Here is a 27127-nt window from a genome sequence, read left to right on the forward strand (position 1 = left end):
AAGAAAACTTGCAGGTGGGTATTATACTCTGTCAAAGTATGCAAAGACACCGGTCGGTCAGTGTATTTCCAATGTACTGACTTTATCAGATAAACAGGAAACCCTTACAGAGATTGAGCGTTGAGGTCCCGAACGGCTACAGTGGTCGAAAAAGACCCTCACGAGTCCTGACCATGCGATGAAAAAAATAAAATCTAATTTTAGGTTGAAAAAGTGTCTGAGACGATTGTACTTTCAACATTGCATCCCCATTGTTTACTTTAAAACAGACCTGGCATGCAGGGTACTCACGGAACAAAATAATTTCATGTGTCAGTAACGGTAGGGCCATTCTGTATATTGTGCACAAAGTGAACAAAAAAAAATACACAAATGCTTTGTTGAACTGTTTTTGTTATCACTTTTAGTAATCCGAGCCAGTAATACCACGTACAGTATTACTTATTGATTGTCTCCAAGCCAGTATGATGTCACAGCAACTAATTAACGCAGTTGAATCTATTCAACAGTAATACAGAGCACACGGAGTTCATGAACTATTATTCGAGTACATTTAAAACAAATTGGTTGCTGACTTCTAAACAAAGAGAAAAATGACAATTTGAAAGAACTTCCAAAAAAGATCTGAATTCGAAAGAAAACAGCATTAAAAAGGAGAGATATAACACTTAAGATAACATAATACAATGTTACGAGGACTAAACAAACTCTTACACCTTTCCCTTTGAGATTATGCATACAGATGGTTAAAGGCACAATATAAATATGCAAAAACAATTTAAAAAAAAACACACACACAACCAAATACACACAAATACACATTCTTAACGGTCCAAAAGCTGCGAGTGAGTAAAGAAGAAACCTTCAGGCTCAGAACTGTTCAGTCATCCATGTCATGTGGACATGAGGTTGACCTAGCCTCCAAACTATATTTAATGAGCAATCAAAAGATGTATTGCACAGTTGCCATCTCATTAGTACCGTTTTCGTCTGCATAACAACGTAAGCTTGTCATGCCGTGTTCTCCTATATTTACCAAAAGTCCAAATCCATTCACTTAACTGTGATGTAAACAATTCATATCAAAGCATTTGGCTTGCAAACCTAAATCAAAGTTGTTGACCGACTCAATTAGTACATAGATGCGTTCGCAGTAAATTCTTTTTTGGTTAACATTTGGTTTGACTTTAAATTGCATCAACGAAGCACTTTCCGAGGATGTATGTAACTAGCCCAGTCGTTTACGAGCTGATTTGCCAAACTGCACTGAATCTGCTACATCGTGACATGAGGATAAAATGTCCTCCTGTCAATTCTGAAAAGAGGTGAAAAAGAAAATAACATCTACTCAGTGTTTACGGGAGTGGAGTCTGGCTGTGGGCTTAGCAAAAGAAACAAACAAACAAAGAAAATAGAAAATGTGACTTAGATAATTATTTACAAGGGTCACATTCTTCTCTGCTTATTTAAACAAAACAAAAAAAAGGCCAACAAATCATATTTAATACCATGTTACCTATCTTAACACTCTGGAAGGACACTTGGGCTTGTGCTATGAGGAAGCCAAAGGGCCAACAGATGAGTATTTGATGATGGTTGTTATTGTAGGGAAAAAAAAAAAAAAATGTTTTTATCCCCCCCCACTCGCTCAAAAAATAAAGGGAACACATTTCAGCTCATCAGAAATCTCAAGATAAATCATCTCCACAGGGCCAAAACCTCTTTATGTTACTAATACTACTTTGACTTTAATCTCACTGAGAGTTGTGTGAGTTTATGTCGGGGTGGCGGGATTGTTGGCTACGATCGTATTACGATATTTCCTCTCCCCATTAGAGTTCCTCCATATCGTTCCGCATTTCGAACGATGCAGTGGCTCCATGGCAGGCAAACTAATAAGGGAACAGACGATCAACTACAGTGAACCTTCCCACATTCGCGGTTTGACATTTTCTAATTTTTGGAGGCAAAACTATCCTCAGTTATCCGTTGGAAAAGTCACCTCATCGCAGCAATAAAAGTATTACTTTGGTGCCATCTTTTGGCATCATGGGGTCAATAAACCATGCTGAAGTGAGCCGAGTTTCATTTAGACATAGAAATAGTGCTTTGACACCATCTTGTAGCATCTATATGTCAAGGAACTATGTTGAAGTGAGTTGAGGAGTTTCATTGAGACAAACCTAGTGCTTTGCAGTGCAAATGAGCTCAGAAAACAAAAGCTGGCTTGTACATTTTGAATGCAAACTACAACCTACGAACATAAAGTGAAAGCCTTTGATTATTTGAAATCAGGAGGGAGATGCTTCAACTTAAAAGAATTAAAGAGGCTCAAAAACAATGATGTCTTCCCTTCTGCGCCCGAATGAGTACAAATTTGAGCTGTGGCGAGAGTAGCTGCCAAAGAATAGGGAGTGCTGGGTATGAGGACACTGAAAGCAGCCGACTGGACGCCCAGTCTGTTCTTAGCAGTCGGCTCCACCTCAGTATTTTTTACCGTCTTTCAGCCAGTCCACAGGCGTCTGTAAATTTGCATGTGAGCAGCGTTGGAGGCGGATTCTTGATCAGTGTCCGTCCAGAAACAATAAATGGCATCTCTACTTTTCCCATTTAATGTGCCGCCGCCTGCTTGTTTACAAGAAGTCCAGTTCCAGGGCTTGGTGCAGGGACACCAGGTCGCCGTGAGCGGAGATCCGCCAGAAGGGCATGTTGTGCTATACAGGGCGACAAAACCATTTTGTCACACCATGAAAACGTAATCTCTTCCAGGAGGTTTGTCATCCTTGTTTCTATTTTTAATTATCCTCATATGAAATACAGTTCTATACCGTGGTTCAACGTTCGCACCCCCGCTATATTGCAGATTTTTAAGCGACCGTTTTTTTTTAATAGGGTTTTAACTAAAACTCGCGCCATAGTCATTGTTCCAACACAGCAGAGAAAATATGTGACTTAAAAAAAAAAAAAATATATATATATATATATATATATATTTATATATATATATATATATATATGCTCTGTTTGTATGTGTCGCTGCGCCATGTGTGATTTAAAGTAACAGTTGTTTTAAAGGTTTAGAATTACCGTAACATCTATGCTCATTTGCATGAGCCTGTCTGCGGCGCATTGTATTATATGTTAGCATTAAGCTAGTAGACTTTCGCAAGATAAAATGATGCGATTTGGTTGAACATTTTTTAATGTAAACATATAATGTTTAATTCTCTTATTTGTAATGTGTCGGTTATATAGAAAGCTTCAACTGAAGCAAGCACGCGTCACCTCTTTTTTGCTTGAGTGAGAACAGGCACAAAGGAATACTTTTAAAAGTCTTTTAATAAGTTTAAATGTATTTAATCGGTCTAAATATTGTAGGAGGGGTAAAACTATAAAAAGTGTTTTATATGCTCTCTCCTTATAGCAGATTTTCACCTATTGCAGGTGGGTCTAGAATGTATCCCCTGCAATAAAATGGGGTTCACTGTAACCTTTAAAGTTTACCACACTAATAATATTATAGTATCATTAACATATTTAATAAAAGGGTACACACACTGACACACAAAAAGGCGCTAAAATGGCAAAAAGCAGACTACTTTTCAGATATATGAATGTTGAGGCGAACTCAAAGTCAGGTTCTGTGTTGCATGTACCTGTTTCGCTGCAAACTCTTCATCGCGTCCGTCTCCTATGACGACGTAAGTCACTTTCTTCCCGAAGCGAGAGACGATCCTCTCGAAGCAACTTTCTTTACCTGCAAGCAAACGACAGCACAGGTAGTCGTCTCTCAACGGTTTTGCGGAATATCATGAAAAGTAAAGCACTGCAACTGTTAACCTAAACCACTGTTTTTTCCCCCCACTATGTTCATATTGTGATGCGGCAGGACTTTTTCAGATAGTGTCAAAACTAGCAATTGTACGTATGCATGAATATGACGCGTTCTTTTTCTTTTTTTTTTTCGGGACAGTACAGAGTCATTGATGATGAGGCCTGTAATAGGCTGTTTTGTGTACCTATTTTTGTGGCGCTGTAGATGTTCTCTATGGGGAAGACATCTCCCAGGCCGTAGAGCAGCACTTTAGCCAGCGCTGGTACTAGTTGAGTGGTGGTGACCAAGATATTGACACACTTCCCTCTGTTGGTGAAATAAACACTGAACAACTTCATTACATACATACAGTTCCCCTACAAACTGCAGTGAGTAATTGACACAGGATGGCGTCAAAGCCCTATTTTCTATTAGACAAGGTTATGGCCTGACTAAATGAAGCTCCTTCCCTTACTTCGCCAATGTTCTTTGCACCAGGACGCCACAAGAAAGAAAATAAGAATAGACATGGCCGCACAAAGGAGCAAATAGGTTTTTAGGCCAAATGCCACACTGCAAACATGAAGAGGTTCACTGTAAACGCTCACCAAAATGTTATTTGACCACAGACTAAACACATTACTTGTTTAAATCGATAGAGCCAATCAAATATTCACTAAATATATTGACTAAATTGTGCTTTTGTAAACTAGCTCTCCCCTGTATTTGCAGCCATGTTGCTGTTTGCATGTCAAGGCCCACACATAAGCTAGTTGGTTGAATGGTTTAGAAAGGCTTTATGGCTCGCAGAAATATTTTTTGAGAGAGAACAGTAAGTGTCATTAAGCTCAGACCTGGACTGGATAAGCAGTAGAGACTTGAGCGCTGTGCTGAGCCAGGAGTCGGTCACGTTCTCGATATCAGACTGAAGCCGCAACAGCAGCTCCCTCTTCACAGGACTCAACAGGCCTGCAAGGGAGCAGCAGCATTATTTACAGCCGCAGTACATGTTTCTTCTCATCGTCACTGCGTAAATGTAACACACTTTCCAATTATCTGTTATGAAGTTCTGTTAGTTCGCATTTGTCTTATGTGAGTCACAAAAAAAACAGAGGTCAAAAACACAATGCTCTATTTAGTTTGGCTAAAACATATGTTTGATGAACACAGTCTGATTTAATGGGCTCTTTGCCACTGTAATAGTAGACTTTGAACTACTTTCACTTTTAAATAGCCTCACTGGTCCCATTACGTAGTGGAGTAGATGTGCACCATCTACTGAGAGCTATTGAGATCCAAGAGGGTCTCTGAAGGATTCACTAAATCAAATCCAGGACTTTTTAAGACCATTATGAATGAAATTTAAGACATACAGTAAATCATTGAAACGCATTCCTATGCAGAGTAAAAGCAAATGTGCAAACTCACCTCCCACATTTCCTTTGTAGGTGTTGTAAATCTCTTTTAGGCGACGGTAGCGAAAGGCCAGTTTGCGCATCCACTCCACACCTCCCTGCACGCCAGTAGTGGCTCCTGTTGCCCCTCCACCACTGGGGGCGTTAAATCCATCCGCCAAGAAATTGTAATTACTAATAAAGAGGAGACAAAGTATCTCTACTTATACAGAATCCTTTCAAAAAAAAATCCTTCTTAAATTTGCTATTGTGGCACAGTTCAGTGTTCCCTGCCAAAAAAGCACCTTAGGTCCTGCCCGTTGTCGTCGGAGGCTACATCCTCAACATGGACTTGGTCGCATTCCTTAAAGCAGAAAGTAAACCCCGTTGTTATAATTTGTATTATAGCATTCATATCAGTTGAAATCCGATGTAATCTATGCACCCCTTTTCTCTACTGCTTGTCCTCACTGGGGTCAAGGGTAAGCTGGAACCTATCCCAGCTGATGTTGGGCGAGATGCGGGGTACATAGAAACAAACAACCATTCACACACTGGACAACTTTGTCTTCAATTAACCAAACATGCATGCTTTCGGAAAGTGGGAGGAAGTCAGAGTACCGGGAGAAAAGCCATGCTAACCACTGCGCTGCCACATTATATGCTGCCATTCAATACAAACGATTTCAACTGTTCAAAGCTACTTAAATGTTTGTCCATGTCTTTGTTGTTCATTAATAACAAACATTGCTTTGCCTAAAAGTGTAAGTTAAGCTATTTTCGAGAAGACAAAATGAGAAACCTATAAAGAAATCTTTGACGAGTGTTATGTGTGCAGTAACTGGTTCACAGAAATTGTGAGGATTAGTTTGCCAACGTATCCCACTCTACCTCCAAGTCATTGAAGAACAGGTGGTTGTCAGCCAACTCAAAGATAAACTCCTCCATCTGCAAGCCCAAGTTCAGCATGGTCGCCGGGTCCTAATGCCGTACAATAAAAGAGCTCTAAATACAGAAAAGTTTTACAATTGTTCATGCCAACATACCTTGCCAAACTTTTGTGCAAAGGAGCCTGTGAGCAATGAGTGGAATATAATAATGGTCTCATCCAGATCCCACAGAAAGATGCGCTAAAACAAACAAACAAACAAAAAATTCTAAACAATTAATAGTGGTCACCTGATGTATTTTAAAATGATGAATTAAAAAAAACATCCATTACTAACTGAGTCCATTGCATTATTGGCATGAATACCAATTAATTAAAAATTTCCCCATTGCGGTACTAGGAAAAGTTATTTTATCTTACCTCAAGGTCGGTTTCAGTAGGCAGGGAGTTGTCACACTTTTTGGCCTTTCCTTTAGCTTTTCCCATGGAGTTCCGTCGTCCAACCTCATCTTGGTCTCTGGCTCCACCAGGATGAGCCACGCTGGTGGGCAGAGCCGCCCCCGCCGGGAGGTTCTCTGATGGGGACGCATCTTGGAGCAAGACAGCGGAGGACATAAAAAGTCTAACTTGCAGTATTTGTGTGTGATTTTATAGTGTGTGAGGTACACAAAGTCACCTCTGGGAGGCAGTCCTGCTGCGGCGGCCTCTTCTGACTTAACAGCTGAGTACACAGCCCCTCCCACGGTGGTTCCATGGTCATCACTGCTGGGCAGGCCCGCGGGCACGTAACTGGAAGGCAGGCTGTAATAGTGCGAAAACTGGCTCTGTCCCAAAGAGTTGTAGCCGCTAAATTCCTGAGGGAGTCCAACAGAAAGATTATCTATCGTTCACTACATCAAGCAACGTTTGTTATGGTAACCCAACAGAGAAAACTTCGTGTGGAAACATGTTCAGTGCCGTTTCTCACCGACTAATAAAGCTTTTCTAATATTGTCATAAAACTCCTTTGTTGATTTGGTGTGTAGCTGCATGTTTCGCAAATGGTAAAAACTGATTTGTACATGCTTTTTGTGTGACATATAATCAACCACTTACTTGGAGAGCCACCGTTGTGGATGCTGTGGTAGCAGCTGCAGCTGATGGGATGTTGGAGTACACACTGGATGTTGTGAAACTTGAGCCTTGAGAGAAAAGCACACACACATTCTTCAATCAAGGTGACAGGAAAACTAAACCCACATGACGAGCTCACCAATGGAGAATGCTGAAAATTCACACTCTCCTACAGTAAATTTGCAGAGTGTGACAGCATTGTCCTGAGCAAGTGATGCTGCAGCTTGCCTTGGCTGGGGTATGAGTAGTGCAGCTGGCTTGGCTGGCTTGAGGTATATGTGGTACTGAAGCTGAGAAACCCAGGCTGGCCACCAGAGGGCGCCTCTGGCAGACCTGTCTCTGTTTTTATGCCTGGCCACATAGCACCTAAAGATGACAGACAGCAATAAAAGCAAAGAAGGAAAGGGCCGGCAAGAGGGTTATTGGAGACAGCGAGGAGTTAAAAAAAAATCCTCCTGTCAAGCTGTGGGCTTTGTGTCTTGGAGCAGAAAAACCGAAAGCAAATCAATTCCACAGTGCAGAAGCAGAGTGAGGCCACTAAAGCGAAGTGACAAAGGTGCAATGCTGTGTTTTTAGTGAGCAGACTGTGTTAGAAAAGATGACAAAAGGGACTAACCAAAGGGTGGGAGGCCATACGTTTGGCCTGTCTGGGGAAAAGCTGAGTATACAGCAGACTGAGCCAGAGGGGGAAAGGCCACTGGGCTGGGGTATGATGTCACCACGGGGCTAAAAAGAAAGACAATTACGTAGTACGAAAGTGCGTACGTGACAAGAGATTCCTATTTATTTAATGCAGTGTACTCACTTGCTTCCTTCGTAGACCTGCTGGGTGTATTCAGACCCGGCTGTTGTGTCTGTGGCTGTCAAGACAACACAACAATCAGATTGACATGCAGATTGGCATACAGTATGTACGATAACTAACTAACTAACTATCCATCTATCCCTTAGGACTTTATTAAGCAATGTGAGTCAATCTCACTCGTTGCCTCTGAGACTTCCCCATTTCACCTGCAACAAGCTGACATTTTCCATTGAACTTCATAATCATTGTGCGCTGTAAGAAATGCATATCGGTCAAGCTCCCACATATATATTTTTAAATAAATTAACTCCAAGGAGACAATGTAGATGCAAACAGCAAAATATGTGAGCTTGCCGATAGGGTGGACATTTTTGGCCAATGTTTGCAATTTATGAACACATAGAGGACCTTCATTTAGCAACACAATTCAGTGATTAAGCTGACTGGGCACTGTTTAACAAACATAGTTTAAATTTCCAAACAGAAGACTGATTGAAAATTTATATTTCACTATGACAGAGTGGGCATGTTAAGCTTGATAACATCCAACTACATACATAGTATGATACAAATTACAAAAGGTAAGTGTAAATATTTCCTCTGCAACTAATCAATGTTTCAGTCCCCGTTGAGAAAGACAAAATAGTCGCATTAATGTCATGGTAAACAGTTTTTTTTTTTTTTTTTTTTTTTTTTTAAAAAGGAGCATCTACCGCATAATGACAAGGTGGACAGGAATTTCAGGGGCACATGCAAAATGTTCAATATAATAATGAAAATAGGTTTTACAAAATGTATCTGTTTCTCAAATAACCTTTTTTTGTGGCCAGTAAAACCATTTACATTTTTGGGGGGATTTAGTATCATTAACCACTTCTTACTAGACTTTACGCCGATCTGATCGGTGTTATCGGTATCGGCCAATAATTACCATTTTATGCTGATCGGCTTTCATGTCATAAGTCGCCGATCCAATCAATGATGTCATCGATCGGCTCAGCACAAGACATTTAACTCTGCGTATTCAGCGCGTATGAATCAAAAAGCTAGTTTATTTTTAGCGTTGTCATGTGTCTTGTTGTGCAGTACTGTAACTATCTGATGGCCAATAAAGTTTTGTCAATCTTGTTGGTAAAAAAACACGTCACCGGTGTGGGACTATTTTGCGGTGTCTCAAACAACACGTAAATTATTTGCAGTCTGTGCACAACTGGAGTACGTCGTGGGGAACTTCATCTCAATGCTTCAACACAACAAATTTGATTGAGCACCGGAAGAATGTACATGAGGAGCATGTCGAGTTCAAGCAACGCAGCGTGGGGGGGGAGTCAAACGGACTCGAACTCTGGACAACACCCGTCCGCATAGCTGGGACAGTGAGAAAGTTAGAGTAAGCATGTCATTAACAGTATTTATTAAAGTAATTTAATTGAAATAATTTAATTACAGTAAGTTATCACCCATTATTTCTGTCATGTAATGTTGATTTGACCTAAACTTCCGTCAGTGGCCAATCCTTGAATGCCCCCTAGAGGTCATTGGTGTTTTAACTTTTGTCTAAAATGCTACAGAATAATTTGAGCTGGGACAGACTCCAGCACGCCCGCAACCCTTGTAAGGAAAAGCTGTACATAAAATGGATGGATGTATGGATGCATACAGTATATAATACATAAGTATATACAATAAATGAACAAGTCACGTAAATAGACACATTGCTCCATCTTGTGATCGGTTATCGTTTTTTTAAAACTTGCTGATCGGCCCCAAAAATCCTGATCGTGTAAAGCTTACTTCTTGCACACACTGTAGTTGACAGAGCAGTGTGCGGGCGCATGCTGAAATCACATACATCCAATGGAAAAAAACAATAATTATGAATCCAGGAAACAAATCACTTATCACTGTACTGATGTGTGCAAATGTTTGGCCACTTATTTTAAGACCTCATGGTTTCATTATTCTGCGACATTTTTTCATAATGATTCTGAAGAGGAATCACAGTGATAGTAACCCACGTTGCATTTGTGCATTCATACCAGAGTGTGCATACGAGTTCAACTGGGGCGCTCCTCCTATCTCTCCTTCAGATTCCCCATCCCCTGCAATCAGAAGCAAGGATTCCAGACTCAGCTGCTATACTTGTGATTCTCAACTTTTTTCCATATTTTCTACTCACGTGTGCCAAGTTGGGAGACGGACAGGGAAGAGTAAGAGCTTCCCTGCTCTGATGGAGCGAGCACAGCACTCGGGCTTCCATCCTCTCTGAGATTACTACAAGCACATTCAGATGCTTGGTTTTAGCCAACAGGGTTATTTAGAAAAAAAAAAAAGGAGTCATGTTCAGTCCACACTTCATAAGCTTTTTTTTTTTTTTTTTTTTTTTTTATAAAAACGTACCTTTGTTCTTTTTCCAATCCATGGTCTACATCAAGTTTGGCTTTCTTCACCTGTGCCCCAACCCCCCCCCCCCCCAGCCGCCAAACATTTATTATTACATTTTAAAGAGGATAACATCTCAACCACATAGTCATTTTAAAATCATTTCTACCACAAAACATTAAGACTAAAAGTCTTAAAACATTAAGACTAAAAAAATCGGGTCACCTGTTACAGGTTCAGGTTTTGTCATTTATAGTATTTCTTATTAATATTACACAACTTCTCAAGTATTTGGAAGTAGTAAAAGGTCTGGTCACAATCGTAACTAGAAATGCAGAAAATTGAAGTTGATTGAATGAGACCAAATGAAATACATCTTAAAAAAAGAAAACACAAAGATAAGTGATGTAAGGTGTTCATGGCAAAATCTGCAAATTTGCATTCGGAAGAAAGAACAAATAAGTTAAAAAAAGTTTTTTAAAAGTTAGTATCTTAGAATAAAGAGGCTAACTGTACTATCCTCAGAATGCGAAGCATGCCAAAAACGTGCATCAATTAGTTTTTAGCACTCATTCCAGCACTAAAACCTCACAGGATGCTTTCAGACACAAACAGACAAATAACAAATATGGACTGTAACTTAGTACAGTTTCTTGAGAATTGATGGGAAACAGTGAGAGTACAGGACTGCCCAATTTCAAATCATTAGTCATTAATGTGAAACAGCCGCCCCCCCCACCCGCCCCTCTTGCGGGCACACTTACCGGCAGCTCCTGCGAGTCATCCATCGCTGCGGCAGAGCGACCCGACAAGACAGCGCGCCGTCAAAGTCTACTCTCTGGACCTGGGGAGTCTGTGCGGACCCTGCTTCAAACAGTCACAAGGGGTAGAGCAGAGAATTGAAAAGTGGACTGCAGTGACACCTTATGTAGTTTTCCCAATACAAAACTCTCCCCTCCCCTTACCACATAAACACACACCGACGCAGCCCCACCCACGAGGAGGGCAAGAAGTGGGGCGTCTGGGTCACATATCCTGCACGAGACGTACAGGTGAGGCAGGTGTGACTGACGTCGCTCGACTGCCCGCCCCTCTCGTGCTTAGCGTGGGATTAGGGAAGCGTGCCGTCTTACATGTGACCCAACTCACGTAAAAAGAAAACATTCTCGCTCAGGTGGACGCTGCCGGTTCAAATGATGCCCCAGGGGGATAAGATCTACCCTTGTTTCATCGCTCGGCTCGCTTACCTGACCTTTCGCGTCAAAGTAGGGGGCAAGGAACGTGTATTTGACATGATGTGGACGCTGAAACTGAAAATAGGTCAAATGGCAAATACAACACCACGACAGCGCGTGAGGCAAATAACACGGCACGTTCCGGATCAAAAGTGTGCCACCTCCAGGCGTTGCTGAAACATATGTCAGCTTATACAAGATTCATATAAGTGAACTCATAACACCTGGAGCAAAAGAAGGCCACCGAAATTAGTGACACCCTTTTGAGATGCTCAGACCACGGCCAAGCATGAATAGCTTCTACAGACCTTTACTTGAATATTTGCTGTCGAAAACTATAGAGCCGCCACAAAAACATTATTAGCAATAATTTACCAGTGTTAATTTTTGTCTTTCCACGAGATGCTCTGTTGTTCTTTGCTTGTTTTCAAAGATAAAACCTTTTTTTTTTTTTAACATATAAATGACGATTGTCAAACACAGTTTGTGAATGTTATGGAAGTGTCTTCAAATCATGTATGAAAACTGAATACAGGGGGGGGTCCTCCGGTTTATGGTGGTCCAGACGTATGTAATGTCGAGTTTACAAATTTGCACACAACGGAGTAGTTTGTGCAGCGGCGTAAGAATATACTGTCAAGTGGCACAAGAAGGCTTACTGCTTTTCATTTGATTGTTTTGTATTCACTAATTAGAGGTGTTTTACATTCAAATATTAACTGTAATGACTTTACTAGCATGTGAGCGCAGGTTAGTATTAGACTGCGGTATGATGTAAAAATACATTGCCACATGGCACAAGAAAGCATGATCAGTTACAGCCAGATGTAAGCAGCACGATGACTAGCTAGGATGACTAGATAGGATTAGAAAATGTCAAATGTTAAAAAGAAACATTTGCAATAATCGTCTGTTGAAGGACTGCAGTTGCTTATTAACTTTCAAACAGTAGTGAGTGACATCATGCAGACTGTGATCGCACCAGTTATGATCCCAGCGCCTTCATACTGTTCAAAGACGACTCATTTTATTTTCTAACAGTTAAGGGTTGGCTGAAAGGAGTTATGATGCATTATTATTATTTTGTGTTGTCTATTGTGCATGTTTTATTTTGTGTACATCACGTTATACAATTTGCTGTAGCTCTTATTATTATTATTTTTTGTTTATTAGCTTTTACTTTAGCTTTTTTTTACGCTGCTGTCTGCCAATAACAATGTAACCCAGCATAAGCGAACAGAAAAAAAGTAACGATGTATTATTTCCTGACATATTTACAAAGCGTTACCACGCTTTACCACACGTTTTACCTTTTGCAAAAGTAATACTGCACAAGTTGAAAGTTGCGATATGAGGACGTCTGAAGACTTGATCTCGTTCTGATCCGATCGATGATGAAATATATAGCTGTTGTTTTTGCATCGGGACCACATGTGCACCACCCCATCGCTCCAATATTGTTTTGCCATTTTGCAAGTGAAAAGAGACCTTCTAATCTAAAGGAGAAATTAATCCCCACCCTAACTCAAAATAGCCGATCGCCGTTAGATTAGCAGGAACCAGCAAATAACCCGGCCGAGGATAAAAGCACTGTGAAGGTGAAGGGGCGCCAGACTAATTCCTGAAAATCAGTAGCACGTTCAGCGTCGATTTAAGGGTAACTTCAAGTACACGATCGGTTTGTTTAAAAATAATCGACTGTTGTGAACAGCAAGCACGGCTAATATTTCAACATCGCCGAGCTACGGACTTCACATACGATGTTAGCTATTTACTCAAACGCTGAGTAAAGTTTAACAAATAGCAAAACCGGATTCACTTTTCTTTACATTTCACATTAATTACAATATTAGTTAATAATGGGCGATACGATAGTCAGACTGGCAGCGAGGTGATGAGTTTGGCACGGGCATAAAAGTTTTCTGCTCCAGACATTAGTCGGGTTCGGCCGCCATAGGAGCGGGTACTGAAATGGCAGCGTGCAATGCATCTCATTCCTGCTGCCGTAGCAAAAATTGCAGCTAAATAAAAAAATAATTAAAATAAATAACACGTTATGTAGGCACCGCAATCAGTAGACCCGTCTTACCATTGAAGGTGGGAAGTCACAACGCTAACATTTAAGCACCTCCATTTGAATCCAAAGTGTAAAGCTTTGTCTGTTGATAAGGAGCACTATTTTGCAGGAAGTTGGCGTTGCTGCGGAGGTTGCGCATGCGCACAATGTTGAGTCACATGTTCAGCCTGCCGGGTGCCTTTGTCGACAGGTGAGGAAATGTTTGTTCACTCGACCATTGTTTCCCAACCTTTACAGATCCAAGGCATATATTCTACATTTGAAAAACTCTAACTGTGTGCAAACCAAACAATGTCACAAAAAGTGTATACAGAAGTTCATTGCCATCTAGTTGAAGAGCATTGAATTGTTGTGTCTGTCACTATATGGCATTGGTAAATAAACATAATGAAGGTGCGTTTGTAGTCAATACATTGATAGTAAATAAATACTTTTGGATCAATTGGTGCGTGTCCAAACATTATTATTATTATTATTTTAAAATTAGCTTCTGTGATTGACCGGCGACCAGTCTTGGGTGTACTCCACACAAAGTCAACTAGAATAGGCTCCAGATCACGCGTCATCCTAAAAAGAATAAGCATGAATGAAAATGAATGGATGGATAAAGTAGAGCAGCATCCATAGCACTATGACAATGACAGCGTTGGTTTTCAGGTAAGAGATTTTATTTGGAATTTCTGACATTAATTTTCAATACTTGAGTAGATCATGTAAATTACTTTCTTAATCCAGAAACAATGGCAGGAAAATAAATACACACTGAAATACAAAAGAGAAAATTGCAACTTCCAAATATGGAAGAAAATGATGTACTGTGCAGTGCTTTTTTCAACAGTCTTTAAAATGCACCTTTACATGCATCAGTTTTTTCATATATGTACGAGCAATAAATCATCAATTTTCAATAATGTAACACAACTTCATACATTACTAGTCCCATTCTGTTGCAAGATCCATCGATAATTCCTCCATTAAAGCCAGTGCGATTTTATTGCACTATTTAAGAAAGCCTATTAAGCAGAGGGTTTGTGGCTAATGCTGAAGCCTGCTCCATCCTTTTGTCCTCAGTCAAGTTAATGAAGCACTTATATAAATCAAGATCTCTATGGGAGGGAACAACAGGTAATGGAAAAGAGATATGTACTGTACACACAGTATACATGGACAGGCACAAAACATTCACAGGTCCTCTCGACACGATGTATAAATACAATGACATCTTTAATATAGTTTGTATGGCATGTTTACTGTAAAACATTCGAATTGTGAAAATGATTGATAAACATTGTTCAAACCTGTTATTGCTGGTTGAATCACACGTTCCAGATCAATAATATAGATATATGGATTGCTTGTAAATGACGGCTTTCGGGGGTTATATTGCCATTCAATAAATATAGGTTTCGCTAAGTCTATATATATATACATATATATATACATATATATATATATATATATATATATATATACACACACATACATACACAATGGGCAACATTAACATATATATATATATATATATATATATATATATATATATATAAAATGCATATTACAAAGGGTAAACAATGAATCTCTCGTTTTTATGAAAAGAAATACAATTTAAAATGTAAATATTTAGATTTTAGTTAATGAGCATGTTAAATTTGGTCCAAAGTAAAGATATGAATTAGGAGAATACAGATATGATATGACTCGTCTTTATTCTGGACCCATGTTTCCATCCGTGCAATAGAGCATTAACATGAAATTAAGTTGCATAATGAACTTGGAGACCATTTTAGTTCGAACATATAGCGTATGCAAACATGGAATGAAGGCATCACCCTGAACGGCCAGTGTGCCCCTGTCAAAAGTCGAGTGGAATAGTACTGGAAAAAGTTGACTCTTGCAGGCGCCGTCCCAATTGCGTCCCAATAAACTTCAGGCACTTCTCTTCGGAGCAGTGAGGTCCAGTCACCAGTGGGTGATGTTGTAAGATCCCGGAGTGCTTCAGTACTTGGCACACTTAGAGTTTTTTTTTTTAATTATTGTTTTAGATGATAGAGGCAGAAGTGTAGGGCCGATGATGTTGTAACATGAATCCATCTCAGTACATGAGTCATGTAAAAAGATCCTTCAAGATTTGACCCTCAGTAGGTCCCGTATGTGGTCCCGCTGTCAAAACAAAACTCAATCCAGAGCTTGTGGTTACTGGGAGAGAATATCAGTTAATGATACTGGTATTCACAAAAAGGAATGGTCTGCTGGAGGCCCATAGGAAAATCCAGGGAATGCCCCCGCTGCTTCTTTGATACTGCTGGTCACACCGAAGGTGTCGTTGCTCAGGGAGGAGGACACAGGCAAGTGGGTGAACTCCGGGTCAAAGTGGCGTAGGTCTGTGGGACCACTCTGCAAAATCAAGCAGGAGGGGAAATATCATTAACACTCCTACTTTATTGGTGTATTGAGCCAAAACTAAATACGCCCATCTCATGTAGCCTCTGCGTAAAACTCTATATTACAAACGCCCCTCAGTATGATGCAGAGCAGTTCTAAACATTAACATGACTTTGCATTGATACAATCTGTTGATGTAAAGATTAAGTAATCAAATTAGTATGCTTTTTCTTTATAAATGGTTGATGATGATTATGAACATTGAACACTTGACTCACTGTTAGGCTTACAAGTAGCCCCTTTTAAAAATCCTACCTAAAAACTGTGGAAAATTGATCGACTAATGTATTTAAAAAACGTGACGTCAAATTGAGTATCACGGTGGAGTAATGATTGAGACTGAATTTGACAGCACCTCTGCTGGTTGCAATTAAGTATTGCACTCCAATGTTACCTCGGTTGAAGTCGAGATGTACTTCTTAACTATAATTTCAATTGACTCCTATGCCCATCCCTTTTTGAAATCTACTGTTGAACCTACCACAGAGGGGATGAAGGGCGGAGTGATCTTCTTGGCCATCAGGTCGTCCCAGTTGATCGGCGAGAAGAAGGAGTGGTACTTCAGTTCGAGCTGGAGAAAAACAAAACGGTTTTATTCATTATGTGTCTTCAGAAAGTTCCGTGTCAAGTGGAATTGAATTCAGGTTTGTGTACTTACAAAATCATCCTTCACCCCCAGTCTCTTGGTGCGATCCTTCTGCAGCAAACCCTCAAGCAGCTCCCTTCCCGAGTTTGACACGTTGGGTTTGAGTATAGGAACCTTGTGCAGGATGTTGTTGTACATCTCAGCTGTGTTGCGACTGTAGAAGGGAGGCTGCGCGATGCAAAGGTAAGCGTGACACATTTAGTTTAAATTTAACGCGAAATTGGACACAAGCCGTAACGTCACAGTTTCAACTTACAAGTCCATATAGCATTTCATAGAGCACAGATCCCAAACACCACCAGTCAACTGTACGGTCATAGGCCTGCTTCTGGAGAACCTCCGGAGCCAAATACTATGAAATTAAACACAAACATAAGAGTCATCTGATTTGTCACTTGTGTGTTCACTGGTCGAGAGAATATAATTGGATAAACTCGGTTTGTACCTCAGGGGTCCCACAGAAAGTGGTTGTTGTGCCATTAGGTTCAAGATCTTCTTTGCAGAGACCAAAGTCTGTTAGGACAATGTGGCCTTGGGAGTCTAACAGGATGTTCTCGGGCTTAAGGTCCCTGTGACGAAAAAGGGAAAAGATTACACAAAAATGATTCGCCACAATTGTAAACGCTTTTTTTTTACAGCTGTCCACAAGGGGGCGCTGTAGGGTTTCTTATCGTTACCTGTACACAATATGCAGGGAGTGGAGGTAGCCGAGTGCACTTGCAATTTCAGCAGTGTAAAATCTGGCACGGGGTTCCAAGAAGATCCTTTCTCTCTGCAGATGGTAGAAGAGCTGAAAGGACAAAAGCTGTTAATATCTACGACAAACACCTTTTCCCTTTTAAGGTTTATTTCAAGATCTCCGACGCATACCTCTCCACCATTAACGTAGTCAAGTACAAAGTAAAGTTTATCAGTAGTTTGGAAGGAGTAGTGCAGTCCCACTAGGAAGGGATGCTTGATGTTCTTCATGAGCACGCTGCGTTCAGCCATGATATGCTTTTGCTGGAAGAGAGGCAAAAGGAACATGTTGTTTATTTTCATCGTGGTGCCATTTGATATTACGACAACGAAAATGTATACTGGTTCACGAGACCTACAAAAATATACTGTACCTCTTTCTTCTTCAGGATCATTTTCTTCTGCAGCACTTTGACAGCGTAATATTTAGTGGACTCCTTGTGTCGTGCTAGCAGAACCTGCATCAGAGAAAATGCACATTAGAATCGCTATCAGGGGCAAAAAAATGAATAAATAAAAGAATAGATATTACAAAAAAATTAAAATCACCTTTCCAAAGCTGCCTCTGCCGATGATTTTGAGGTAGTCGAAATCACAGGGTTTGATCCTGTACAGGCACATACACTCAATTAGAATTTTACAGAGATTTTTTATTGATTTTTTATGAGCATTCTTAGTCATTAAATTAAATCAATGCGGGTACTTACTGAGTGTCCTCAGCAAGTGAACTTTGCGAATTAACGAACTTCTATAAGACAAGAATGAGGAAACGTATAAATACACTCCGATATTTACACAGAAAAATGTATGACAGTGAATCATCCGTTCCTGCTTACCCTTCTTTCAGCGAGATCATTTTCAACCTCCTCATTCTGATTCTCATCAATCTTCAGGAAGTTGTTGACTTCAACACTGAAAAAAAGATTAGATGGATTCAATTACCTTCGGCCTTCCTCTTGTATCAATATGAACCTTGTTTTATCTTTTTTTTAAGACCACAATGATACATTTGAAAGGCATTCTTGACATGCTGAGTGCACTCCCCTCGCTGTGGAGTGAATTAACTATCTGATACATCTAGACAGGTCAAGTTTACGACAGGTGCCTGGGTGTTAACCTGTCTGAGAAAAAGCTTAAGCGGCTGACCCGTGACAAGGCAGCTCTGCAAGGACTCAGCCAGTTGCCCCTTGAGAGCATTTAAAGGACGCGGATACAGCCCTTTGGTATTTTGTTCAATACCAGACCCAAATCTAAAGGCCTACACACTAATTTAGGCACATGCGATGGTCCAAACCACATTTTGTTTTAATTTGATTATTGGATTATCTAGCGGACACCGGGGGATTTTCTGTAAAGGTGATTAAGCAGTGGGTAGGTTGTTCCAGGCTCATCACAAAAGGTCTATTCTTACACTGGCTTCTTGGACCCAGATTAAGCTTTTCACAGAATGTCCTACCCAGCTCAGGTGACAGATTAGATTGGCCAGTGATCTAAATGGACGAGTGGTCAGAAATAACTACAAAAGCTCTGACGGATGCCAAAAATGCCTCTTGTGCCTAATTGTCATTTCTATTCAAACCGTAAAAGAGTTTGTTTCATAGTACAATACTCACTGTTGGCAGATGTGAGGGGTCGACACTAGCTTCTGGATGAAATCATTCAACCCCATTTTTCTCTCCTTGATGAAAGCTGAAAATGGAAGGAAAGGAGCCATTGATGTTAGCAGAAATATACAAGTTGTTGAGATCTATTTTGAAAATGCTGCTTTACAGAGTTAATAGCGGCAAGTTTTGATGAACACAGTCTCGTACGGATAGATGATGTATGGATTTATTAAAAAATATATTGTGTTAGTAGTTGGCAGTAGTGTTTAATGTTTTCTGTAGGCGAATGAAATGGTCTAAATATTAGAAACACTTCATTAACTCATTCACTGCCAGCCTTTTCAGTTAACATGGATATTTGACTTCTAAAGCCATCAATGGCAGTGAATGTGTTAACTCCAGCATGAAAAAAATGCAATACACCTATATACACGACAGCTAAAAATAATACACATTAAATTAATATAAAACAACAAGCATGGTCTTTGTAAGGCCATAATTGTGATGCAGCCTTCATTTTGCTGGTGTATCTAATGTTGTATATATGAACATTGGACAAATATGCTTAAGCATGCAGTAAACAAAAGGACCTTTCTTCATGTGGGAAAAAAAACAAAAAAACTCTGTTAGTGCAATAATCCGTTGTGTGCGAGGTCCAAAAATCCTTTTATAGGACAGATTTACGCTGTTGCATAGAACTCTTAATACTGCGGGCTTATTGGTTACGCAACCACTTGGGTCACTCATTCAGACATTGGTGGTGGCCAGCAAAGCAGTTTCCATTCGAAAGTCTTATTCCTAACCTGGGAGAGTGCAGTTTTGTATCATTCCAAATTTGCTCATTTGATTCGTGCAACGCGTAATTGCGCGTAAAATCCAACACCGAAACACAATACAGTCTGGTGATTGGCTTGGTCAGTCTAAAACTTTCCGCTTCTTTTTCCAAACTCCTCTGTTGTTCTGGCAACAGAGGAGTTTGGAAAAATCGTCCTGACAGGTAATAGAAGAACAATGCATTAGTATTTAAGGAACCTAAATAACACCTAAGTAAATAAATAAAAAAGGTCAAATAAAAATATTTTGGTCGCTCACCGGTGAGAACAGAAACAATTCCCCTCATTTTGCAGTACGTGAGGTCGCATCCCGCTTCGGTCACAGCCATGTTGAAACGCCGAGTTAAAACAAAACAACACTATTTCCTCTCTGATAATCTCCAAATCAGGTGTCGCCGACTTGCTTTGCTCCAATTACGCACGGGCGCAGAGCTCAACCGAACGCGCTCCGCTCTCACTTGCCGAATGCCAACGCAGGACAGCCTCTGTATTTATAAAGACCACGTGGTACCGCTGTTGACGCCCATGTACGTCACGACCGTCGCCGTGGCAACCGGCGGGGGCGTGACGTCACGGGATTCCGCTGCACCCGTACTTCGCCTGCAGGAGAAGGCTGATGACGACCTCACTGCAGAGGAGGAGGAGGTGTAAAAAGATGTGGGAGTGTGAGGATCTCTTCCTCTTCATTTCTCTCAGTGCGAGACTGCAACTGACTGCCATCCCAGTGCAAACAATGGGAATGTGTGCTGTGACAGCGCCTGGAAGAGCCATAACTGCACACGTGCACAGCACAAAGATACGAAGATACACTGCTCACAAAGAGATATATTCGGCTTTGGATAGAATTTCACGATGAAGCTTAAAATGCAGTACGAATTTGACCTCATCTAAATGAAACAATTTGAATGCACATGTCTTAACTGTTAGATGATTTTGTACTCTTTCCACAACTTGCTGTTCTCTAACAAGGAGCTGAATGGAAACATTCACATGATGTGTTTGATCCACGAATCGACCAATAGATTGCCAAGGACGTTCACTTCTATGCCTTTCTGTGACTTGCAGTGTCTTTGCATCTATCTATTTAGATTATAGGGAGATGATTGATCTGTCACCATTACATTCAGTGGGCTATGCAGTCAGCTTCCGTGTTCGATGTAAGATGCCACTTTGATGTCCGGTGGACATGTAAATGCAGAGTGACAACATAGGAAACATAACATAGCGGCACACCGCGGTGTTGACAGGAGGAGCTATCTCAACATCTTCCGGAAGTAAAAACTTTGGATGCCATTTTGACCATGAAAAGTACTCGCACCAAACTATTGAATGTACTAAACAACGTAAGGTCATCACAGATTTAACAACAGAGGTTATTTTTCAGGCAGCTTCAATTTCAAATCCATGCAAATAGCGACAAAACAAAAAGCAGTGTAATAATCATGCATAAATGTAATCTATTTATGTGTCTCTGCATCTCCTCCCTTTGCCTTACTATGAGGTCAAGGTGACTTTGCCATGCAGGTGGAATTATATAAATTCAGAGAAATGAGACATGACGCCATTGCTACTCTAAGCCGCGGCAACGATCGTTCCATCTGTTGTGGATGTGGTCCACTAACCTTGTAAGTTACATAAGTGTGCCTTTATGCAAATCGCTATCCCGAGCTTGAGGGAAATGACAGATCTGCATAACAAACGAGTCAGTGAGTGATGGGGTTTTTCTTTGGTCGTGAGCGTTCAAACATATAAACACCTACTGAAATCTTAGTTTCCTTCATCTGCCAGTGGAGAACCCCTTTTTAGTTTCTTTGTTTTGCATGTGACAATCATGCATTCATAAAAGGAAGTGAGCTTGCATGAGGCCAACAGCAATTGTGTAATGGAAAGCGGAAGTTAAGTGCACTTTCTGGCATAAAAAAAGACTCTTGCAGGTGCAGTGGTGCTGAAAGGCTATCTACCAAAGCAAACACTCAGCTCTCTTGACAAAAAAAACAACCACGTCAGATGGGATATGACACCAATCCTCCTCCTCTGCTTTCTCGCCTCATTCCTCTGAATTATTCACATGGGATGTTGTCATTGTAGCATGTGCGAAGACATGCAAGACTCTTCTGTTTTCCATTTTGTATTGTTTGTCCCGATGTGAAGGAACAAGGACGACAAAACGGCTATTCCCTGTTTGAATGACGGTTCAACATCTTTGTGAAAGGTACTCCACAGCACTGTCATTCAAACTTTGTGTAGCGCTGAGAATTTCTGTCCCTTGTGGCACAAAACGCTTCTGCCGTACTGTATTTGTTAATAGGTCAACACATACTGTAGTTCCGTGTCTTTCCCATGTTTTCAATAGAACATAAGGATAGAATGGGAAGAAAAGAAAATGCGTCAGTTATAAATAAGGCGGATTACAACTGAGAGAATTAATGTTCTTGTTGCTCACTTACAGATGATGTCAGCAGCAGGGCGTGGTGTGTTAGCTGTGTCAATAAGGTGTTATGGCAGCGCAACACAATCTACCTTGCCAATGAATTCAACAAAGAAAAGGAATGTGACAGTGAGAAGCATCTTCCAATTCTCTCCGACTTCAAAGTGTGGCGATAATTGGTATGAATCAGTTTTTGTCAGTGGAACTGAAAAAGGCTATGGCTTGGACTTGCATGGTTTCTTGCGGGACGGGCTCACTAATCTTCATTGATGGAACACATCATCAGGACAGCCGCAAAATGAGAGAGGTCTACAGAAACACTTGCCTGCCAATTAAAAGAACAACACAACCAAATTGATGGGGAGGGCCTTCATAATTCAGCCAGATAATGACCCAAAATACACTGCCAGAACAACAGAGGAGTTTGGAAAAAGAAGCGGAAAGTTTTAGACTGACAAAGCCAATCACCGGACTTAAACCCTATAGAGCATACTTTTTACCTGCGAAAGAGGAGACAAAATGGAGTAACACTACAAAACAAACAACAACTGAAAGAGAAAGAAAGTGGACTCTATCAATTTGTCTTGATAGAGTCATTGCAAGCAGAGGATTAGTAAATCCATAGTCTTTTTCACTCTCATGTAATTTAAGTCTATCTGTTACTGTTACAAATAATGCTATCCAATAAATTTTGTATCTGATAAAACTGCAAATATCTTGAAATTAAAGCTGGAATATTGATCTCTGGGCGGCACGGTGACTGACTGGTTAGAGCGTCAGCCTCACAGTTCTGAGGTGCGGGGTTCAATCCCCGGCCCCGCCTGTGTGGAGTTTGCATGTTCTCCCCGTGCCTGCGTGGGTTTTCTTTGGGCACTCCGGTTTCCTCCCACATCCCAAAAACATGCATTAATTGGAGACTCTAAATTGACCGTAGGTGTGACTGTGAGTGCGAATGGTTGTTTGTTTGTATGTGCCCTGCGATTGGCTGGCAACCATTTCAGGGTGTACCCCGCCTCCTGCCCAATGACAACTGGGATAGGCTCCAGCACGCCCGCGACCCTAGTGAGGAGAAGCGGCTCAGAAAATGGATGGATGGATATTGATCTCTTGTCCCCTATTCCTCTTTTGATGAATAAAAACAAAAGTTTTCAGTCTGCAGCTAAATAAAGCAGTTGACCTCATTACCTTTGGAGGGGAGTGCATCTTGTCAAATGTCACTCCTATGGCCATGCTGCCAATTGTCACATGTCACTTTCACGAAATTGGTTCTGTTTTCTGCCATCCTGTTCAGTCTTGTGACCGATGCGTGATAGTCATGGTTCACTATCACTTCCCGACCAGCAGTTAAAGATAACGGGAATCCCCTGCCAACAGCTCCAGTAAAAGCCCTTGAACTTTCTTTTCTTATCTTAGTCTCATCAGAGTGATTGTGATGTTTGACTTGTTGGAATTAGTTTCAGTCCTTGCTTGTTTTTTTGGTGGGTAACTATGATACTAAAAAAGAAAAAAATATCCTTTGTATGCCCTTGCAAGTTGGTATCATTATGAAAATCTCAGTTTCCGATAGCTGGGACGGGCTCCAAGCATGCCCGCGACCCTAGTGAGGAGAAGCGGCTCAGAAAATGGTTGGATGGATGGAAGCACAACTTGAAAGAGGGATTTTTGTTATCCTCGTGCGTGCTGTATTCCAAGTGTTGTGGTTGTGAGACAGCAGAAGGTAGAGGAATGAGTCACACAGGCAAACCCAACTGCATGCTGAGTAGGACTGCTGGCTAATGACCGTGTTGGTAATTTAATAGTCTGTTTGGTCGGTGCAGCAACAATCGCGCGCCTCCGTTTCACTCCCACGCAGTCACGACAACTATGCACTGAACTGCTGCTTAAATTCAGCCCCTTTCCTTTTTGCATTTGCGTCCATGTTACATATGAGAAAGAAACACATTGAGAAACAAAAGCTAGTGGTGGAGATCCAGCTCAGTCCAGTCACAATTGACTCTTGGAGCTCTGACTGGAATCACACTGTGTTTGCTTCCCATCTGAATTCCCGGGCAGGAGATAAGATAACTTATTTTCATTCCCCCATTTCCATGGAGAGAGATACTAAATGTGGAAAATGTTTTATCTCCTTTTGGAATGATTTCATCAGCCATGCACTGCATCACTTTAACACAGAAAGAAACCTCAGACATGACATGAGACAAAACTGTTCAAAAACAAAACAAAACATGAACAACATAGCCTGCCACAATCATATTTTCCATTAGATTTAGAGGCCATTACGGGGTAACGTTTCAAAATAAACTGATAAAAGCTGCCATTTTGACCTCTCCTTTATGGGACATTTTAGAAGTTTTTTTTTCAAACATCTTAAAGTGAAGGTTTTAATGGCGGCATTGCCATTCCTGTGAAAAACTGTTAGCTGCATCTTGTCTAAAACTGTGCATGCTTTGTATTTTCCATCTGTCCGCAAAGAAACAAAAACTGTTTCCAACTGTTGTCTACTGAGGGTTAATGATGGCCTTTCAAACCCTGCATAAACCTCAAGTAGTCACTTTTATGGAAAACAAATCAATGTGGAATCCAAATAAACTGATGAAATGTGAGAATTGAACTGGATAAGTCCATGAGCATTGTACACAAAAAAAGTACATTTGTGTATACTGTACCTTTAGTAGTGGTTTGTTACTAGGATGGCCCTGGAAAATTATTACCCTGTAATCTAGTTCACTTCATGAAATACAGTATATTGGCATTTTCAATTAACCTAACGTGGATATTTTTTGAGAATGTGGGAAGAGGCTGGAGTAGAGCGGTGCCTTGGTTTTTTTTCTAGATACGAGTCGTCGTTCAGCTGATTTTTATTTTTTTGCTTTGCTTTGACTTGCGAGATTCAAGCGCTGTACGGTGGCAGTGAACTCAACGCACTTCATAATAAGCAGTTCTTTGGCAAATCGTGGACAGTTCTTCCAGAAAGAGACTTCAAGCTGTTTATTGCTGCTTCCAGTTGAAGTTTACTGCCAAACTCAACATAAAACGGAGAATTACACCTCGTGCATTTAAAACAACTACGTAAATTAGCCTTTCAGTCTCCTAGTTTAATGCTGACTCAAATTAGCATCTACGTTGCATTGCTATAATTCTTTAACAATGGATTGTACACAGACGGCGCAGCAACACGTAGACAGACAATATATCAGTACTCAATCATATTCTTGTTCGTCTGCGAAGAACGGCTAACATTAGTGCTGTACTGATGAACTGAGATTAGTTGAGGCATGAGACATGTGCTAACCACTAGGCAATGCCAACAAAAGTACTTTGTAATTTATCATAAAATGTACAATTCAAATATAATTTGCAGGCGCAGCAAGTAGGTTTTTTTCTTGGACACATCACACATTTGTTTTTGTAGCCACTTGTTGCAAAGCAGAGTTCATAGGGCTCAAACACAGCTGCATCAGTGGACAAGTGGTCCCTGACAAATGACGACATTAACGTGAATGGTGCCAGCTCTGTGTTTGGGGCTGAAATTCCAAAATCATCCTTGTTACATTCTCTTTTTCTTCTCGAATTGAATGAGATGACGAGGCAAAATGAACAGCACGATTTGAGAGCAGACAGAGGAAGACTACGCAGTGCTTGAAATGCATTCTTGCAGTGACGCATGTCTCCCAAATTACTCTAGCAGAGGTGAAGGACTTATTCACAGACAAGGTAAAAATGACTGTGCTAAAAAAAAATTTAAAAAAAGTTGCACGTTTCAGGATGCATCATCCTTTACATTTGTCACTTAGATGCTGACAATCTCATTACACAGACAGTAATCAAAGGTGTACCTACCTATGATGGATTTCTTGCCAGTCTTCATCTCTAGTCCAGAACAATATGAGCTCTTAGAGTGACTCTGCAATGGTGGAATATTTATCTGCAGCAGAGCATCCAGATCCAGATATCTGTGACCGCAGCCTGAGCACACACATACACCTCCCTCTGCTTCTCTCTCTTCCTTTCAATAGCTTTCGCTGCAGTGGAAAAGTCCTCAATTTAAAGGCAAACAACTTTCCTCAGCGCACCACCCTACTTATGTATTCTTTTCCTTTGCACCCTGTATTCACTTAGACAATGTGGCTGAAACCAAAGATCTGCGACGCACCTGCCTTGCCTATACAGGTCTCCCTCAGCCAAAATCCTCCATCCTGGAACAAAACAAAAAGCAGGTGTCTGGTTACGGCTCCCATGAGAGCGGGAGTCCTGTGGGGACCCTGGTCTCCATGACAAGGAAAGCCACAGGAGGAAGACAGGGACTGGACAGTGAGCTTTTAATTGGCCACAGTTGCACCGATAACCCTCACAGCTCACCAGCATCCTCTGGCTCCGCTGAGCTGTTTTTAGACCAAATGATCCAGGTAGCCTTTGTGACAAGCTCATTGCCTCGTGCTGCAGGGCACAACAAGTGAGGACAAGTCTGAATGCTGTGCTGAGTGTTGTTGTGACACTGAGATGGAAAAAAGATGGGAGATGTGTTCATGGAAACAAGTGGCACAAAGCAGCAATGCAGAATTGAATTTGACTGAACAAGATGAGGGAGTATGAATAATTGTTACGGGAAGTGACTTGAAATGACTGAAACAGAGCTGAAACCATTTTTATAATATGTTTATAATGTGGCATACGTTATTTCTCTGCTTGTTTACAGGTTACAGCTAAATGTATGACTGTGACTTGAG

At 40.8% G+C, this 27127-nt stretch overlaps 2 protein-coding genes across 6 annotated transcripts; both read right to left on the reverse strand.

Moving 5' to 3' along the window:
* Positions 1–27: 27 nt before the first annotated feature.
* eya3 (EYA transcriptional coactivator and phosphatase 3) lies at positions 28–13825 on the reverse strand. Of its 4 annotated transcripts, none has more exons than XM_061665324.1 (19): positions 13722–13824; positions 11162–11264; positions 10416–10465; positions 10195–10308; positions 10055–10117; positions 8016–8070; positions 7827–7936; positions 7439–7576; positions 7193–7278; positions 6774–6951; positions 6518–6687; positions 6255–6338; positions 6100–6189; positions 5514–5572; positions 5243–5403; positions 4669–4783; positions 4020–4141; positions 3657–3757; positions 28–2714 (listed from the first exon to the last, which is right to left on the reverse strand). In XM_061665324.1, the coding sequence occupies exons 3-19, from the start codon at positions 10435–10437 to the stop codon at positions 2634–2636; spliced, it is 1749 nt and encodes a 582-aa protein (XP_061521308.1). In that variant the 5' UTR covers positions 10438–10465; positions 11162–11264; positions 13722–13824; the 3' UTR covers positions 28–2633. The 4 variants fall into 4 exon arrangements, with proteins under 4 accessions (XP_061521308.1, XP_061521306.1, XP_061521307.1 ...); XM_061665322.1 differs by having other exon boundaries at positions 30–2714; positions 10195–10289; positions 11162–11261; positions 13722–13825; XM_061665323.1 differs by having other exon boundaries at positions 30–2714; positions 10195–10289; positions 13722–13823.
* Positions 13826–14355: 530 nt separating this feature from the next.
* On the reverse strand, positions 14356–26704 carry si:ch211-195b13.1 (STKc_SGK domain-containing protein). Of its 2 annotated transcripts, none has more exons than XM_061665328.1 (13): positions 26241–26704; positions 19149–19224; positions 18372–18447; positions 18243–18283; positions 18085–18142; positions 17910–17993; positions 17668–17799; positions 17475–17587; positions 17243–17366; positions 17054–17149; positions 16810–16965; positions 16633–16722; positions 14356–16103 (listed from the first exon to the last, which is right to left on the reverse strand). In XM_061665328.1, the coding sequence occupies exons 1-13, from the start codon at positions 26266–26268 to the stop codon at positions 15939–15941; spliced, it is 1239 nt and encodes a 412-aa protein (XP_061521312.1). In that variant the 5' UTR covers positions 26269–26704; the 3' UTR covers positions 14356–15938. The 2 variants fall into 2 exon arrangements, with proteins under 2 accessions (XP_061521312.1, XP_061521311.1); XM_061665327.1 differs by lacking the exon at positions 26241–26704 and adding an exon at positions 20232–20449.
* Between the last annotated feature and the right edge of the window lie 423 nt (positions 26705–27127).

This window comes from Phycodurus eques, chromosome 20 (genome assembly GCF_024500275.1).
Source record: "Phycodurus eques isolate BA_2022a chromosome 20, UOR_Pequ_1.1, whole genome shotgun sequence".
NCBI classification, from domain to species: Eukaryota; Metazoa; Chordata; class Actinopteri; order Syngnathiformes; family Syngnathidae; genus Phycodurus; species Phycodurus eques.